The 16,348-nt window shown below is 40.3% G+C and overlaps 1 protein-coding gene across 1 annotated transcript in view; it reads right to left on the bottom strand.

Annotated features, from left to right (window-relative positions):
* Positions 1 to 3,577: 3,577 nt before the first annotated feature.
* Positions 3,578 to 16,348, bottom strand: part of SLC1A4 (solute carrier family 1 member 4) — a 42,573-nt gene continuing 29,802 nt past the window's right edge. Inside the window, exons 4-8 of the mRNA XM_073672168.1 lie at positions 10,947 to 11,113; positions 10,087 to 10,320; positions 8,467 to 8,661; positions 6,797 to 6,931; positions 3,578 to 5,226 (exon numbers count right to left, since the gene is read on the bottom strand). Coding sequence (XP_073528269.1) covers positions 4,992 to 5,226; positions 6,797 to 6,931; positions 8,467 to 8,661; positions 10,087 to 10,320; positions 10,947 to 11,113 — 966 coding nt within the window. The 3' untranslated portion in view covers positions 3,578 to 4,991. The remainder of the gene's footprint in view (positions 5,227 to 6,796; positions 6,932 to 8,466; positions 8,662 to 10,086; positions 10,321 to 10,946; positions 11,114 to 16,348) is intronic.

Here is a 16,348-nt window from a genome sequence, read left to right as displayed (position 1 = left end):
GCATGATGTCACTTTGGGGTATTTTCTGTCATATAGGCCCCCCAAAGTCACTTCAAATGTGATATGGTCCCTAAAAAATGTTTTTGTAAATTTTGTTGGAAAAATGAGAAGTCAACTTTTAACCCTTCTAACTTCCTAACAAAAAAATATGTTTAAAAAATGATGCTGATGTAAAGTAGACATGTGGGAAACATTATTTATTAACTATTTTGTGTGACATAAGTCTCTAGTTTAAGGGCATAAGAATTACAATCTGAAAATTGCGAACTTTTCACCAAATTTCTGATATTTTCACAAATAAGCGCAAGTCGTATCAAACAATTTTTACTATTATCATGAAGCACAATATGTCACGAAAAAACGTTCTCAGAATCACTGGGATCCGTTGAAGCGTTCCATAGTTATTACGTCATAAAGTGACAGTGGTCAGAATTGTAAAAATTTGGCCTGGTCATTAAGGTCAAAATTGGCTCCGTCTAGTGGGTTAAGCAAGGTCCACCTGTGTTAGCAGACTATTAATCTACCACCGATCGGTAAACATTTTCTTATCAGCGGTCATTTAATGCCACATGTCAGGTGGTGTAAATCCACCTCAACTGATGGCTTCTAGAGTAGGATAGCCCCAAAATATGATGGCGCATGACACAATTTTTTGTCAGAATCATCCTGAAACCAGCAGAAACTGGGGCATATAGGGGGTTGATCCAGGGAACTAGTCTGATTGTCGTATGGAGTCGGGAAGGAATTTTTTTCCCCAATGTGGAGCTTAGTGTTTGCCACATAGGTTTTTTTTGCCTTCCTCTGGATCAACATGTTAGGCTATGGGTTGAACTAGATGGGCTTAGTCTTCCTTCAACCTTAAAACTATGTTACTATGTTACATAGGAAGGTACAATAGGAGATACAGAAAGGCCGCGTAGAAGTCTCCCCTCTGTACAACTGTGTACTTGTGTCCCACATTTAATGCAAGAAAAAAGAAACAAAGTGCAGAAACCTGTTCACATGAGCGCACACTAGTGATGTGCAAATAAAGCACTGGAACTATATCAAAGTTTTATTTATTTTGAAAGCAACACATGTTTAATTTGTGATTGCTACATTGTATACATATATACAAGGACACAGAAAATGGATAGCACATGCATTCCCATCATCATCATCACTCAATTCTTTACTTTTAAGGTCACTTTGTTATCGGTGACATTCCTTTGACATGTGGCCAGGTCAAAAGTGACTTCCAATGAAAGAAATACACAGTGGATAAGGATTGGAATGTGAGCAAATGAGCAAAGGTCCAATCCAGTAACAACAAAACCTTTCAGCACTCGTGTCATCCTTATGAACAAGCAGAGATGCCGGGTAGCATATTTATAAAAATGTTGCTGTTGGATTTGTGGTGGAAATAGTGAAGATTTCGATAGATGTAGGATGCCATAGTCACGCTGTATGGGACTTTCTGACCCGTGTTATTTATTAATGTGGACCCACCCTAAATCATTAAAGGGGTTTTCTCATCTTAAATGGGTAAAATTGCAAAGCGCTTGTAAAAACAAGCAACTTTGCAGTTTACATATTTTTTAAAATCCTCTCCATTTTCAAGAATGGAGGGATCTGTGATTTTGTAGCGTATGGCTTGTTGCTTAGATTACTCTGCAATCTATCAGTGGTGGCTAGTCTTATATCTAAGGAGTGCAGCGCTTCCAAGTTCATTGCTATAGGCTATAGCACTTCCAAGCTCTGCTCTAAAGCTGGCATGATTGCTGCAGTCGGCCAACTTCGGTGCATCTCCGATGTTGCAGAGTTAAAACTGCCTCCACTTGCAGAATGGGAGAGCGCACAGTTCGGGCCAGTGGCACAGCCATTCTACTGGTCCGAATTGTCAGTCCCATCAGCTCTTGGTTCAAATTGCTTCTACTGAAGACAGAAGATGTGACAACCCCTTTAAAGAGATCCTCTCAATTTTCCCTTCCTAAGGTTGTTTTCACACATCCATTTTTGAGTGGAAAAAACTGATAGTTTTTTTACATGATTTTTCGTCCATGTGTCCATTTTACCATCAGTATGACATCCAATTTTTTTTCTCAAGCAAAAAAAATATATAAAATTTCCAAGCTTCTCCTACCCAATTAATGTAAAAAACTGACAGCACTCAAATGACACATGGATTGTATTCAAGTGCTGTTCGTTTTCTGTCACTGATCCATTAACTTCAATAGGTAATTTCAATCCACAAATGGGACACATACCTTTATTTTTTTAAAGGACATGTGAACACACCCATAGACTATAATGACTACATGTTCTATACATGAAAAACACAGAAAAACACCTTAAAGGAAAGGGGTCAAAAGCTAAGCTGACATGAGAGTCTTTTCGGTCAGACCTCAGATCTGTATGGAAAAAAATCGCAGCATGTAGACAGTCCGGTCTAATTTATGGATCAAACAAGTGACTGTAAATAATTGCTCTTGCACCCATTTGCTCTGTGGCCGAGCACACTGGACTGCACATGGAGCCCGTCACATCCGCAATTTGCAGCCATGAGTGGTCTGCAAAGTTCAGCGCTGATTTTAACCTGAATCTAATAATCATCTTTTTCTGGAGTGCAGTGTTTTGCTCACCTTCTGTATATCCTGATGATCCGTGTTCTTTTTTAGGAAACTGGATATTCCCCTTTAATTAATAATTTGTAATGGTTCCATTTCTTGCTATCATTTTTGGACAGAATCTAGGAAAGAAACGGAATCTGGGAGGATGAGAACATCTCAAGGTCTTATACCTTTAGCTTGGGAAATCCTCTTTAAAAAAAAGTCAGCACAGATAAGGCTACATTCCCACAATGAGCTTTTGATGTTGCAGATTTTCTGCACCCTTTCTGCACCCATTAAGTAAAGGAAGTTACTTGCATTTTTTCAAAAATATGCAGCATGAACAACTCACCAAACACTCATCGTGGGAACCTAGCCTAGGGCTACGTTCACATGATGTGCTCTTGGTGCGTTTTTGACGCTGCATATATTTGCTGTTTTAAAAATGCAGTGTCCTACAGTTTCAGTAAAGTGGATGGGATTTATAGAGATCTCCTGCCCACTGTGCTTTTTTTTTAACGCAGTATAAGCTGACCTGCGGTACGTGGTTTTAAAATTGCAGTAAGTCAATTTCTCTTGCGGGTAAGCTGAGTTTTCTGTGCAAATTTTCCCCATAGACTTGCATTAGATGCGGAAAATCCGCAGGTAAAAAACCCACATGCATTTTAAGTATATTTTCGTGGCGGAAACGCATCAAAAACGCATGTAATCCGCACCTAAGTATATCAATAAAATGTTGTCAAAGCCAAATACCATGAAGTATCAAAATCAAAGCAGCATTAGTTAAAGCATGACTTACCAAAAAGAGACAAAAACCGCAGTGTCAAAACCGAGATAAAAACGCATGTTAAAAAACGCACACAAAAACGCAATAAAAGACGCAAGTAACTTACGGTAATTGAAATAATAGGTGCAGAAATTCTGCAGCCTGTAAAGCTCATCGTGGGAACGTAGCCAAAAGAATTAAAAAAAAACTGACAACTGGTAAATGCATTTCTCATGGAGTGAATTTAATTTCTGCAAAATAACTGTCTACTTTGCTAAGGCATCTAACAAAACGGAAAAAAAGACAATTCTCTTTACAGAGAGAACAAAGCGCAAGTACAAGCATTCATGAGACAGTAGGTTACAAGGGATGAGACAGACGGAGGCACTGCCCTGGTCACAACGGTCAGTGTAGAAAGTAACACAGGAATGCGACTACAGTAAAACATATCAATAGTAAACATCAGTGGACATACAAAATACCCCATATCCCGGGTCCCATAGTCCAATCCTACAACCTCATCCTCAATTTCAGATAATGGGGACTGACCAATGTGTGGGCTAGTCCTGGTAACCACATTGAAGCAAATGTCACACATTTTTATCTATACTAAAGCCCTTGGGTAAACTATTCCTTATTATGGGGGGGCAGCCTCTAAGCTGTAAAAGTTGTTAAATGTTGTTCTGCGGAATACCATAAAGCTCCCATACCCCACCTACCAGGTGCCATTTATAATACTGGTGACATGCATTAAAGGGTTATTCCCATTTTCATAAATGGATATTGTCGGATAGTCTCTGCAAATACAAGCATTTTTGCAGTTTACTGCTTATTAAAATTTTCAACCGTTTTTGAGATATTAATACATTTCTTTTTGTTTAGAGCTTGTCGCCTTGGAGACCGACCACTGCTGCTAGACAGCAAAACAAGTGCAGTGCTTACAATATCTCTTCTACTGAGCTTTCAGCACTGTTTTGAAGCTGAAGCGCGTGGTTACCTCTTAATTCCGACCAGTGTCAGCTCATTGCTTACAAGCTAGACAACGGTGGTCAGTTTCCTAGGCAACGAGCTGTAAACAAAAGAAAATTGCTCAAGAATGGCTGCAAATTTAAATAAGCAGAAAATTGCAAAAATGATCCATCTAGGAAGATGGGAATACATCTTTAAGGCCTGTGCGGAACTGCCATTGTTACTATCTTGAAGTCAAGTAACACAGTGTTTAACATTGAGAGCAAGATATTATGAATTTCTATGATTTTCCATCAACATTGGACCCTATTTATCAAAATTATCTGACAGAAACATTGTCCTTGTTGCCCATAGCAACCAAGCACAATGAAGCTTTTCACAGTTTAAGAAATCCAATTGGTTGCTAAGGGCAACAAACCCATGTTTTTCTGTCAGACAGTGTTATAAATGAGGCCCATTGGACAAAATTATCTTTTTCTTGTAATATGGACGTCATCGAGATACTGTAAGATTTATTAGTGGTTATCGTCAAGGATTTCATTGTGTGGGGATCTGTTTAGGATTTGGGAAGGAGTCGCTACTCTAGCAGCTCATACTGGCAGTGAGCAATGTCTGGTCTTAAGGACCGACCAGCAGTCTAACCACAATCATGAGCACCACATGGCACATCACAGAACTGACTCCTTAGATTCAGGCACCGATTCGTTGGGGGGATTTGAGAGCTGGTCCCGGTGCATTACAAGGGGGGAGGTTTCCTCTTCCGACTTGCAGTTTGGCACGGCTTCGACGTAGACATCACTCAGCTCCTGCTGGTTCTTCGCTGCTTCTTTTTGATTGAGATGATGGAGGATACCTGCTCCAAGAGCGTCTCCTTCGACGTTTACCACAGTGGTGGTCCGATCCCTATACAAAAAGGAACATGTCAGACAGAGGAATTTGGAAGGTCAAGAATTTATCAACAAGACTGCACCCAGCCAACCTTATGTCTTGGGCCCCTGTGCGACTGCACATGATGCACCAATGATATGTTCACCCTTGTTCTGGAGCATATCGAAGTAGAAACCTCAGCATCACAAAAAAAGAAAATGGGACTGTAGGCCTTGCTGTAGTGTTATTTATTTTGATCCAGCAAGGAGTCAAAACAGATATGGTCCAACGTTTCGACCGAGAGTGGTCTTTATCAAGGACATCTGTGTGTAGCAAGAGCCAGGAACCAGGAAATGTGGCAGAGTATATACTTACAGGCTAGTGCATTCCTTGTTCCCGGATCTTGCTACACAAAGATGTCCTTGATAAAGACCGCTCTCGGTCGAAACATTGGACCATATCTGTTTTGACTCCTTGCTGGATCAAAATAAATAACACTACAGCAAGACCCACAGTCCCATTTTCTTTTTTTGTGGTTCTGAGGTTTCTACTTCAATTAGTCTGGACCATGAGTCCCTTCCTCGAGCACACTATAATTAAAAGGACAATGCTGCTGGTCTTTCTCCTTCACCGCTCTGGAGCATAGCCATCTACTGTATTGTGTAACTTGTACTCTGGGCCATGCTGGAGTAACCAGGACTCCTGCTATAAATATAAACTTTTATTTCTTAAAATATGAGTCTTTTGGGAGTGTAGTAAGAGTGAAGTATGTAGTTTCTCCTGATTTATTGATTAGGTAATTGCACCAGATAGTACTGGAAGTGAGAACTGTAAAAAGGGAGCAAAATTTGATATACTGCTCCGGGTCTCAGTTTGGCATTTGGGGAATTTTATTAGTAGCCCCTTAGAACTTCATCAAATGTATGTTAGACCAGGTTGACATCAAAATTTCGCGGCTTCTTGATGGCCAACAGGGCCATTGACTTTAGTGAACCAGACGGAGTCACTTGGTTCTGTGTTTGACCTCATTTTGGGCAGCGTCCGCCTTTTTGAGATAGGCACAGAAACTTGGTGGCCGTACTCTATAATCTAAATGACTGTTAGCTTCAAAGTGACTGGTAGATTTTCTTATGGTCTATTTCAGTCCATTTGTTCCTTTTATTTGTGGGACTAAACCTTCTTGCACTTGTACAACTTTGCTAACAGCCTTGGCTAAAAGCCTTCTACAGTTACAGACAACAAAAAGTCCTATGTAATCAGTTATTGCATTTATGTGTTATGGCCCCCATACCCAAGAGATAAAAGTGGCTGAAATGGGCAATTTAGACCATAATAAACTATTGTTGACTGGATCAATGAAACAAATGATTGTTCGTTTAAACTGATGACCAACTAATGAACATAGTTCCAAGACCGATTAGGTGTGTTGGATTTTTTCTGATGATAATAAGCAATGGACTGTAATTGCCCCGAAACCCCCCCCCCCAACATTTCAGATACAGTCTGAGGTTTTCTTTGACCGTTACGACTGATGAACGACCATTCATCAGCCCATATTTGTCTTTAAAAAGGTGGACATTCTCTAGAACCCCTCTTACATACTTACACTATCCAGTCAACAGCCAGTATCAATGACAAGTCATTTGTGGGAAGTCCAATGGCCTCTAGAATAATTGCTATAGTTAGAACTCCCCCTGCAGGTATTCCAGCGGCACCAACACTCGAGGCAGTGGCTGTCACACTGTGAATGAAAGAAAAATTGTTGAAATTAGTGGAAGAATATTGGAAACATACAGAAAGCATCAAAGAATTTTTTTTAGCAATATGTCAAATGTAATTTATCTTTCCCATGGAAGGAAGAAAACTTCTTCTGCTACCTGTAGGTTACTATCCTGTAAGTTATTGTCTGACCCATTAAAGATCCTTGTCTTGAGATATCAGCCAACCAGCAATACCCATGTGTAGACCAGAGTTCTTGCTGATCAAGGTACTAGTCAGATGGGTGACAGGCATATGGTACAGCTCTCAATTGGTTAAAAAATGTCAAAATGGGGCAGGAAATGAAAAATCATTTGCAGAATATGTATATGTCTAGTTTTAAGTCCCTCCTAACACATGCTATAAATGCGTGTAGGATTTTGGGTGTGCATGTATGGAGCAGGCTCAGGAGCTTAGCCTGCACTATACACAGAGAATGCTATCTGTATTATACAGATGACACCTGCATCTAATTGCTGTAGTTGAAGCTAGCTCAAATCACGGCAGTTTAACCCTTCAGATGCTGCAGTCAATAGCTATCACTGCATCTAAATGGTCAGCCAAAGGAGGACCCTCTGTCACTCAATAGGCTATAAAAAGAAAAACAATAAAAATATAATTCACTTTTAAAAAATATTAATAAAAAGATCATAACATTTCAAATCACATTTTTTTTTCAAATTCTGTAAAGAAAAACCCAACAAATAAAAATTTGGTATCACTAGATAAAAAAATAGTCTGAAATGTTAAAATATCGCATTATTTGTCTTGCATGATGAACATTGTAAAAAACTAAAGACAAATGCCGAAAAACATGAAACATTGAAAAATTATAGACGCTGGTAATTTAAATTATGTCATTCAACACTAGAACTCGTCCCCCAAAAAATGGCTTTTTATGTCAACAGAAAAATAAAAAAAAACAAAATGGCTTTTGAAAGATGGGGATTTAAAAAAAAAGTATGAAAGTGAAAGATAGCTGCGTCTGGCAGGAATTAATTGCATAATAATCTTTGTTGCATAAAAATATACGCTAAGAAGCTATAGTATAACAATTCAGTGAGATTCTGTTACAATTACTGACCTACACAGAGCGTCATTGTTCAGACATGTTAGGTTTCTGGACAGGCAGTTCATAAACTGCATTTATGGTTTCATCGTAACTCCTAAAGCGGTTGTCCACTTTCAGGAAAGTGGTCGCCAAACTATGTAAAACTCCTAAAATGACAAGCTCATCAGGTATTCACACTCCCTGGGTCCAGCTTCTGCTCCAGTCTCAATGTTTTGGGTGGAGTGGTGACCTCACATTTCCAGAAAGATAATTTGTCCTAAGCCATTTGTTATTGATCTTCTATGCCCAATATGAACAAATGTAACAGCCAATCTAGACTTCAATGTGTACGGTTGTGTCTGCTAAATGATCGTTCTGCAAACACTGATTCATTCAAAATTTTGTGACTTGACACTTTGCATGGGACCATTTGATTTACTAGCATGGTGGAAAAACTAGTATCTTACAGAATTGTGAAGATCTGTCCAGCATTTAGGTCATAGTTATTCATCTGGGCGATGAATACTGCTGCCATGCACTGGAATATAGCTGCACCATCCATATTCACTGTGGCCCCGATGGGAAGGATGAACCTGCTTATCCTTTTGTCTATTCCATTGTTTTCTTCTATACATTTGATCATGGTTGGGAGAGTTGCAGAGCTAAGAAAGAGAAAATTAAAAAAATCAGAAAATGGCTCAAAAATAGACATATCCTGAACGTGTGCATGTATACTTTTCATGGCGTCATGATGTTAGCATTGTACACAGAACAACTAATAAGATCCAGTTATTTTTAATTGAACCCATAATAAATAGACCTTAGTGGCAAATCATTTGCTTTAAAGTCTCCTCCCAATGCGGTTGATTTCTGCTAGATTTTTGGGATCCATCATTGTGTTAGAGCTTGGGCCCACTAGAGAGTCCTCTAGTAGTCTGGTGAACTAGTCTGACCTTGACTGTTGTTAGGGTGTATCACGCCAAGACTGCAGCTTCACATCTCCCTTGCTGTATATACAGACATCCAATGGGACTGAGCTACAGTACCAGGTACAGCTGCCAAATGGGACTAGGCTGCAATACCAGGCACAGTTTCCAAATCGGACTAAGCTACAGTACCAGGCACAGTTGCAAAGTGAGACTAAGCTGCAGTACTAGGCACAGTGCCAAAAGGGACTAAGCTACAGTACCAGGCACAGCTGCCAATTGGGACTAAGCTACAGTACCAGACACAGCTGCAAAGTGAGACTAAGCTGCAGTACCAGCCACAGTGCCAAATGGGACTAAGCTACAGTACCAGGCACAGATGCCAATTGGGACTAAGCTACGTTAACAGGCTTAGCAGTAAAGTGAGCCTAAGCTGCAGTACCAAGGGAAAGAGCTCATTAAATTTATTTTTTAGCCCTAAAAAATTTTTCACCTCTAGTGTTCATTCTTTTAGCGCCCTATAGACCGCTTTTTTATTTTATTCAATTTGGACCACTTTAAGCTGCAGTACCAGGCACAGTGCCAAATGGGACTACGCTACAGTACCAGGCACAGCTGCAAAGTGAGCCTAAGCTGCAGTACCAGGCACAGTGCCAAATGGGACTACGCTACAGTACCAGGCACAGCTGCAAAATGAGACTAAGCTGCAGTACTAGGCACAGTGCCAAAAGGGACTAAGCTAAAGTACCATACACAGATGCAAAGTGTGCCTAAGCTGCAGTATTAGGCACAGTGCCAAATGGGACTAGGCTACAGTACCAGGCACAATGCCAAATGGGACTAAGCTCCAGCTCCAGGCACAGCTGCCAATTGGGACTAAGCTACAGTAACATGCATAGCTGCAAAATGGGACTACGCTGCAGTAACAGGCATAGCTGCAAAATGGGACTAAGCTGCAGTACCAAACACAGTTGCTAAATGAAACTAAGCTGCAGGCACTTTATGAATGGGAGACTATGCCTGTGTAAAGAATCTAGGGAACATGGTGGTCCCTTTGGGGTTGGACGTATACTTATCAAATTTTCAGTACCAGAAGATCAGTTTAACAAAATAGACTTGCAGCAAATAACGAAAAGGTTCATAGGTTCAATACTTGCTTACCTTGAACATGTTGCAAATGCTGTTGCAAAAGGGGTTATCAATCCTAACAGGAATGTGTAGGGATTCTTGCGAGTAAAAGCAAAATAAATAAGAGGAAGCACAATCCCTCCGTGGATAATATGACCCAAAATAGATGCCATTATGTATTTCCCCAGACTGGTCACCAAGAGCACAATGTTTCCCATTTCAACAAGCTTGCTTCCAACAAGAAACATGATTCCAATAGGAACGTACCTAAATCACAAAAATACAATGTGACCGCTGTCAATATGGCAAGAATCAACACTCACATTTCATAAGATAATAGAACATCTGGGGTTCAGATAAGACTTTTCATACTTGAAGATTCAATTATATTGTACTGTATCTATGGTTATTTAAGACAGACAGAGAAATGATCACTGGGGCATATCTCATTACTGCACCTGATATTAAAGTGGACCAAGAACGTAATATGTCAAATATTAATGGCGCTATATAAGTGAGTAAATATTACATGATCAGATAATTGATTTTCAAAGGCACCATGTAATACATAATTTCACCAGTGGTGGCAATGCATGGGGATTAGAACATTTGCTGCTAGGTTTCCCTACAGATTACGGCTCCTGTGGGAATGATGGAGCCAGACTATATATGATCATCTTATTCTTGAGGCATCCTTCTGACAATAAAGGAAAACATTTCATTAGTTTTTCTACTATATATCATGATGACTTGCAGGCCAACCTGAGGATGTAGCAGCCTAAGCCACTGATCTGAGTCTGACTGATAATGGGTCATAGGGGCAATGGGAACTTCATAGGAGCAAAACTTCAGGAACAATCGTTTTCTTAAAAAAGTCGGCTTGCTGCACTTACCACATAATCCAAGAAACAATAACCATTGTGGCCTCATTAAACGCGTTGAAAAATTTTATCAGTTCTTCCCCTTCTGGACCCAACTTTTTTAAGGCTACTCCCAATATAAGAGCGAAGAGAACGAGTCCCAGAATGTTCATTCCTTCAACTTCCATCCCCACAGGCACCTGAAAAATCAACATAACACTGTTATCCTTGTATTCCCAGCATAAAGGGATGCACCCAATCTGGGCTGGGTTTTAGGCTATCTCTCTGGTACATACACCCTTGGAAAGAAACTTAAGGTACCATTTCATTTTAGATTGCTATCGGTAGTGGCCAGCAGCTTTATCTTTTGACTCCACCATATACATAAACTCTAGGATTGATGGAATATTCATGTTTTTTCAATGCGTAGAAAGTAGTAAGCTGCTGCCAGACTCTTCTAATGGCGGCTCATCTCCTGGTATAACAAAGGATTGGGCATTTGGATTCACACTATTCGAATCTCATCTCTCCAGACATCATCTGTCCAGAGGGACAGTCTGAAGACCCCGGCGTTACAGTACATGGTCGGGCATTCCAACCCAAGTCATAGGGTTCAGTTGATTTTAAACTAATGTGTATAGGGGCCTTTAATAAATAAATGTATAGTTGTCTTCATGTTGATCAAACATGGAATAAGTGGACATCTTGCACTCTGTTTGGAGAACTATGATATACAGTGGTGGCCAAAAGTATTGGCACCCCTGCAATTCTGTCAGATAATACTCAGTTTCTTCCTGAAAATGATTGCAATCACAAATTCTTTGGTATTATTATCTTCATTTAATTAGTCTTCAATGAAAAAACACAAAAGAGAATGAAGTAAAAATGAAATCATTGATCATTTCACACAAAACTCCAAAAATGGGCCAGACAAAAGTATTGGCACCCTCAGCCTAATACTTGGTTGCACAACCTTTTGCCAAAATAACTGCGAACAACCGCTTCCGGTAACCATCAATGAGTTTCTTACAATGCTCTGCTGGAATTGTAGACCATTCTTCTTTGGCAAACTGCTCCAGGTCCCTGATATTTGAAGGGTGCCTTCTCCAAACTGCCATTTTGAGATCTCTCCACAGGTGTTCTATGGGATTCAGGTCAGGACTCATTGCTGGCCACCTTAGAAGTCTCCAGTGCTTTCTCTCAAACCATTTTATAGTGCTTTTGGAAGTGTGTTTTGGGTCATTGTCCTGCTGGAAGACCCATGACCTCTGAGGGAGACCCATCTTTCTCACACTGGGCCCTACATTATGCTGCAAAATTTATTGGTAGTCTTCAGACTTCATAATGCCATGCACACGGTCAAGCAGTCCAGTGCCAGAGGCAGCAAAGCAACCCCAAAACATCAGGGAACCTCCGCCATGTTTGACTGTAGGGACCGTGCTCTTTTCTTTGAATGCCTCTTTTTTTTTCCTGTACACTCTATGTTGATGATTTTTCCCAAAAAGCTCGACTTTTGTCTCATCTGACCATAGAACATTCTTCCAAAACGTTTTAGGCTTTCTCAGGTAAGTTTTGGCAAACTCCAGCCTGGCTTTTTTATGTCTCGGGATAAGAAGTGGGGTCTTCCTGGGTATCCTACCATACAGTCCCTTTTCATTCAGACGCCGACGGATAGTACGGGTTGACACTGTTGTACCCTCGGACTGCAGGGCAGCTTGAACTTGTTTGGATGTTAGTCGAGGTTCTTTATCCACCATCCGCACAATCTTGCGTTGAAATCTCTCGTCAATTTTTCTTTTCCGTCCACATCTAGGGAGGTTAGCCACAGTGCCATGGGCTTTAAACTTCTTGATGACACTGCGCACGGAAGACACAGGAACATTCAGGCCTTTGGAGATGGACTTGTAGCCTTGAGATTGCTCATGCTTCCTCACAATTTGGTTTCTCAAGTCCTCAGACAGTTCTTTGGTCTTCTTTCTTTTCTCCAAGCTCAATGTGGTACACACAAGGACACAGGACAGAGGTTGAGTCAACTTTAATCCATGTTAATTGGCTGCAAGTGTGATTTAGTTATTGCCAACACCTGTTAGGTGCCACAGGTAAGTTATAGGTGCTGTTAATTACACGAATTAGAGAAGCATCACATGATTTTTCAAACAGTGCCAATACTTTTGTCCACCCCCTTTTTTAGGTTTGGTGTGGAATTATATCCAATTTGGGTTTAGGACAATTCTTTTTGTGTTTTTTCATTGAAGACAAATTAAATGAAGATAATAATACCAAAGAATTTGTGATTGCAATCATTTTCAGGAAGAAACTGAGTATTATCTGACAGAATTGCAGGGGTGCCAATACTTTTGGCCACCACTGTATATATATGTATATACAGTGGGGAAAAAAGTATTTAGTCAGCCACCAATTGTGCAAGTTCTCCCACTTAAAAAGATGAGAGAGGCCTGTAATTGACATCATAGGTAGACCTCAACTATGAGAGACAAAATGAGAAAACAAATCCTGAAAATCACATTGTCTGATTTGGAAATACATTTTTTCAAATTTTGGTGGAAAATACTGTAAGTATTTGGTCAATTACAAAAATTCATCTTAATACTTTATTATATATCCTTTGTTGGCAATGACAGAGGTCAAATGTTTTCTGTAAGTCTTCACAAGGTTGGCACACACTGTTGATGGTATGTTGGCCCATTCCTCCATGCAGATCTCCTCTAGAGCAGTGATGTTTTGGGGCTGTCGCTGGGCAACACGGATTTTCAACTCCCTGCAAAGGTTTTCTATAGGGTTTAGATCTGGAGACTGGCTAGGCCACTCCAGGACCTTGAAATGCTTCTTATGAAGCCACTCCTTCGTTGCCCTGATGGTGTGCTTGGGATGATTGTCATGCTGAAAGACCCAGCCACGTTTCATCTTCAATGCCCTTGCTGATGGAAGGAGGTTTGCACTCAAAATCTCACAATACATGGCCCGATTCATTCTTTCATGTACATGGATCAGTCATCCTGGTCCCTTAGCAGAGAAACAGCCCCAAAGCATGATGTTGCCACCCCCATGCTTCACAGTAGGTATGGTGTTCTTTGGATGCAACTCAGCATTCACAACACGCCGAGTTGTGTTTCTACCAAACAATTCTACTTTGGTTTCATCAGACCATATGACATTCTCCCAGTACTCTTCTGGATCATCCAAATGCTCCCTAGCACACTTCAGACGGGCCCGGACATGTAATGGCTTAAGCAGGGGGACACGTCTGGCACTGCAGGATCTGAGTCCCTGGCGGCGTAGTGTGTTACTGATGGCAGCCTATGTAACGTTGGTCCCAGCTCTCTGCAGGTCATTCACTATGTCCCCCCATGTGGTTCTGGGATTTTTGCTCACCGTTCTTGAGATCATTTTGACCCCACGGGGTGACATCTTGTGTGGAGCCCCAGATCGAGGGAGATTATCAGTGGTCTTGTAAGTCTTCCATTTTCTAATTATTGCTTCCACAGTTGATTTCTTCACACCAAGCTGCTTGCCTATTGCAGATTCAGTCTTCCCAGCCTGGTGCAGGGCTACAATTTTGTTTCTGGTGTCCTTTGACAGCTCTTTGGCCTTCACCATAGTGGAGTTTGGAGTGTGACTGTTTGAGGTTGCGGACAGGTGTCTTTTATACTGATAACAACTTCGGTACAGGTAATGAGTGGGGGACAGAGGAGCCTCTTAAAGAAGAAGTTACAGGTCTGTGAGAGGCAGAAATCTTGCTTGTTTGTAATTGACCAAATACTTATTTTCCACCAAAATTAGAAAAAAATTTTTTCCAAATCAGACAATGTGATTTTCAGGATTTGTTTTCTCATTTTGTCTCTCATAGTTGAGGTCTACATATGATGTCAATTACAGGCCTCTCTCATCTTTTTATGTGGGAGAACTTGCACAATTGGTGGCTGACTAAATAATTTTTTTCCCACTGTATGTACATTTGCTAAGAGTGCAGTTTGATTATGTAAGACTCATTGGATCTCCTGGACATATGGATACTATGGCATCCACTCCAGTCCATTGCTGATCAGAATTATGCATGCAACAGTCAAAAAGACATTTTCCCAACCATAATGCACCGCTGTAATAAACAGCCAACTAACACAGCCAGTGTCCAATGTTTCCCCTATGCTATGTTTTAGTAAACCACTTCTGAGTGGTAATGAGTGAATATGAAGAAGTTATCATTATCACTCGTTATCATTGGCACATAGATATTGTGCCTTGTATGGTTACTTTTCAAACTTCAAAGTCCGATAGATAAATCTGTCTTCTGTCAGAAATTGGAATTCTTAAGAAACTCCAAGTGATGAAATAGCCTGGACAATCAGCAGAAGAACAACTGATCCTGTGCGGTAATTAAGTCTGCGGTTTACTTGAACTCTTTTAGTTATCACAAATATGAAAATGACTGGCTAATCTCTAATGACGGAAATACAAGAACATCAGTATCAAATTCATGTTAATTCCCAGTTTCCTGTAACAAGACAGACACTGGCTCATTAGATGTGGCTTTAATGAGATATTTGTGATGTCGGTCTGCACTCCAAAGTAGTCATTAGTATGCAGATACAAGGAAACTACTGGGATCAGGAGGTGACTTGAGGGACACATGAGTTTTAAGATATTTTTATTGGAGGATGACTTATATCTACATGCTGTTCTCTAAATTAATGAGCAGGAACCATCTCAGATAATGAAGGGATTGTATGCATTCAATCTTAGATATTAAATATCATCCAGGGGAAGTATTATATCATATAGTGTAATAATTAATTAACATGTTCATAAGCACTTGTATTTATTATATGGGTGACCCACCAATACACCATGATGGTGACCTGACTGCTGGGGATCTGTTATTGTGGCATTTTGCCTGTAGTAATAACTCTAGAGACCAGAGCAACTCCCCATTTTAGCTCATAAGAGAGAAGCCCATGGGTACCCCCAAATCATATGCTATATTAGGACATATAGACAGGGGTTGTCCAGTTGGCTCAACTTTGTTAGGTAATTCCCTAATATTTTAGATATGAGAACTGTGTTATTTCAACAGTGCATGGTGATTTTTCTATATCTACATATATGGGGACCGATTCCAAGCTTTTAAGCCAGAAATTTTGGTAAAAGACTTGAAAAGTTGCACATTTTTGGCTCAAGGGGAATTGTGCAAAAATTCTGAGACTTTTAGTGTTTCCACGCCAGTTTAAATCAGCTCCGCCAAAATGGGCAAACCTGGGGGAAGGACGTGGCCATGCCCCAACCGCTCATCAAATTAATCACAAATGCCAGCATTTTGTAGGCCAGAAATGCTACTGGCTACTGCATTTTTGGCACAGTGCACGCCACAGATTTAAAGTGGTTATTTATTTTTTTCTATTCTTGAAGAACCCCTTTAA

The sequence above is a fragment of the Phyllobates terribilis genome, unplaced genomic scaffold (genome assembly GCF_046119375.1).
Source record: "Phyllobates terribilis strain yellow unplaced genomic scaffold, ASM4611937v1 Scaffold_3__8_contigs__length_932513732, whole genome shotgun sequence".
Lineage (NCBI taxonomy): Eukaryota > Metazoa > Chordata > Amphibia > Anura > Dendrobatidae > Phyllobates > Phyllobates terribilis.
Note: the sequence above shows the minus strand (reverse complement) of the source record. Positions and strands in the feature narration are given on the sequence as shown.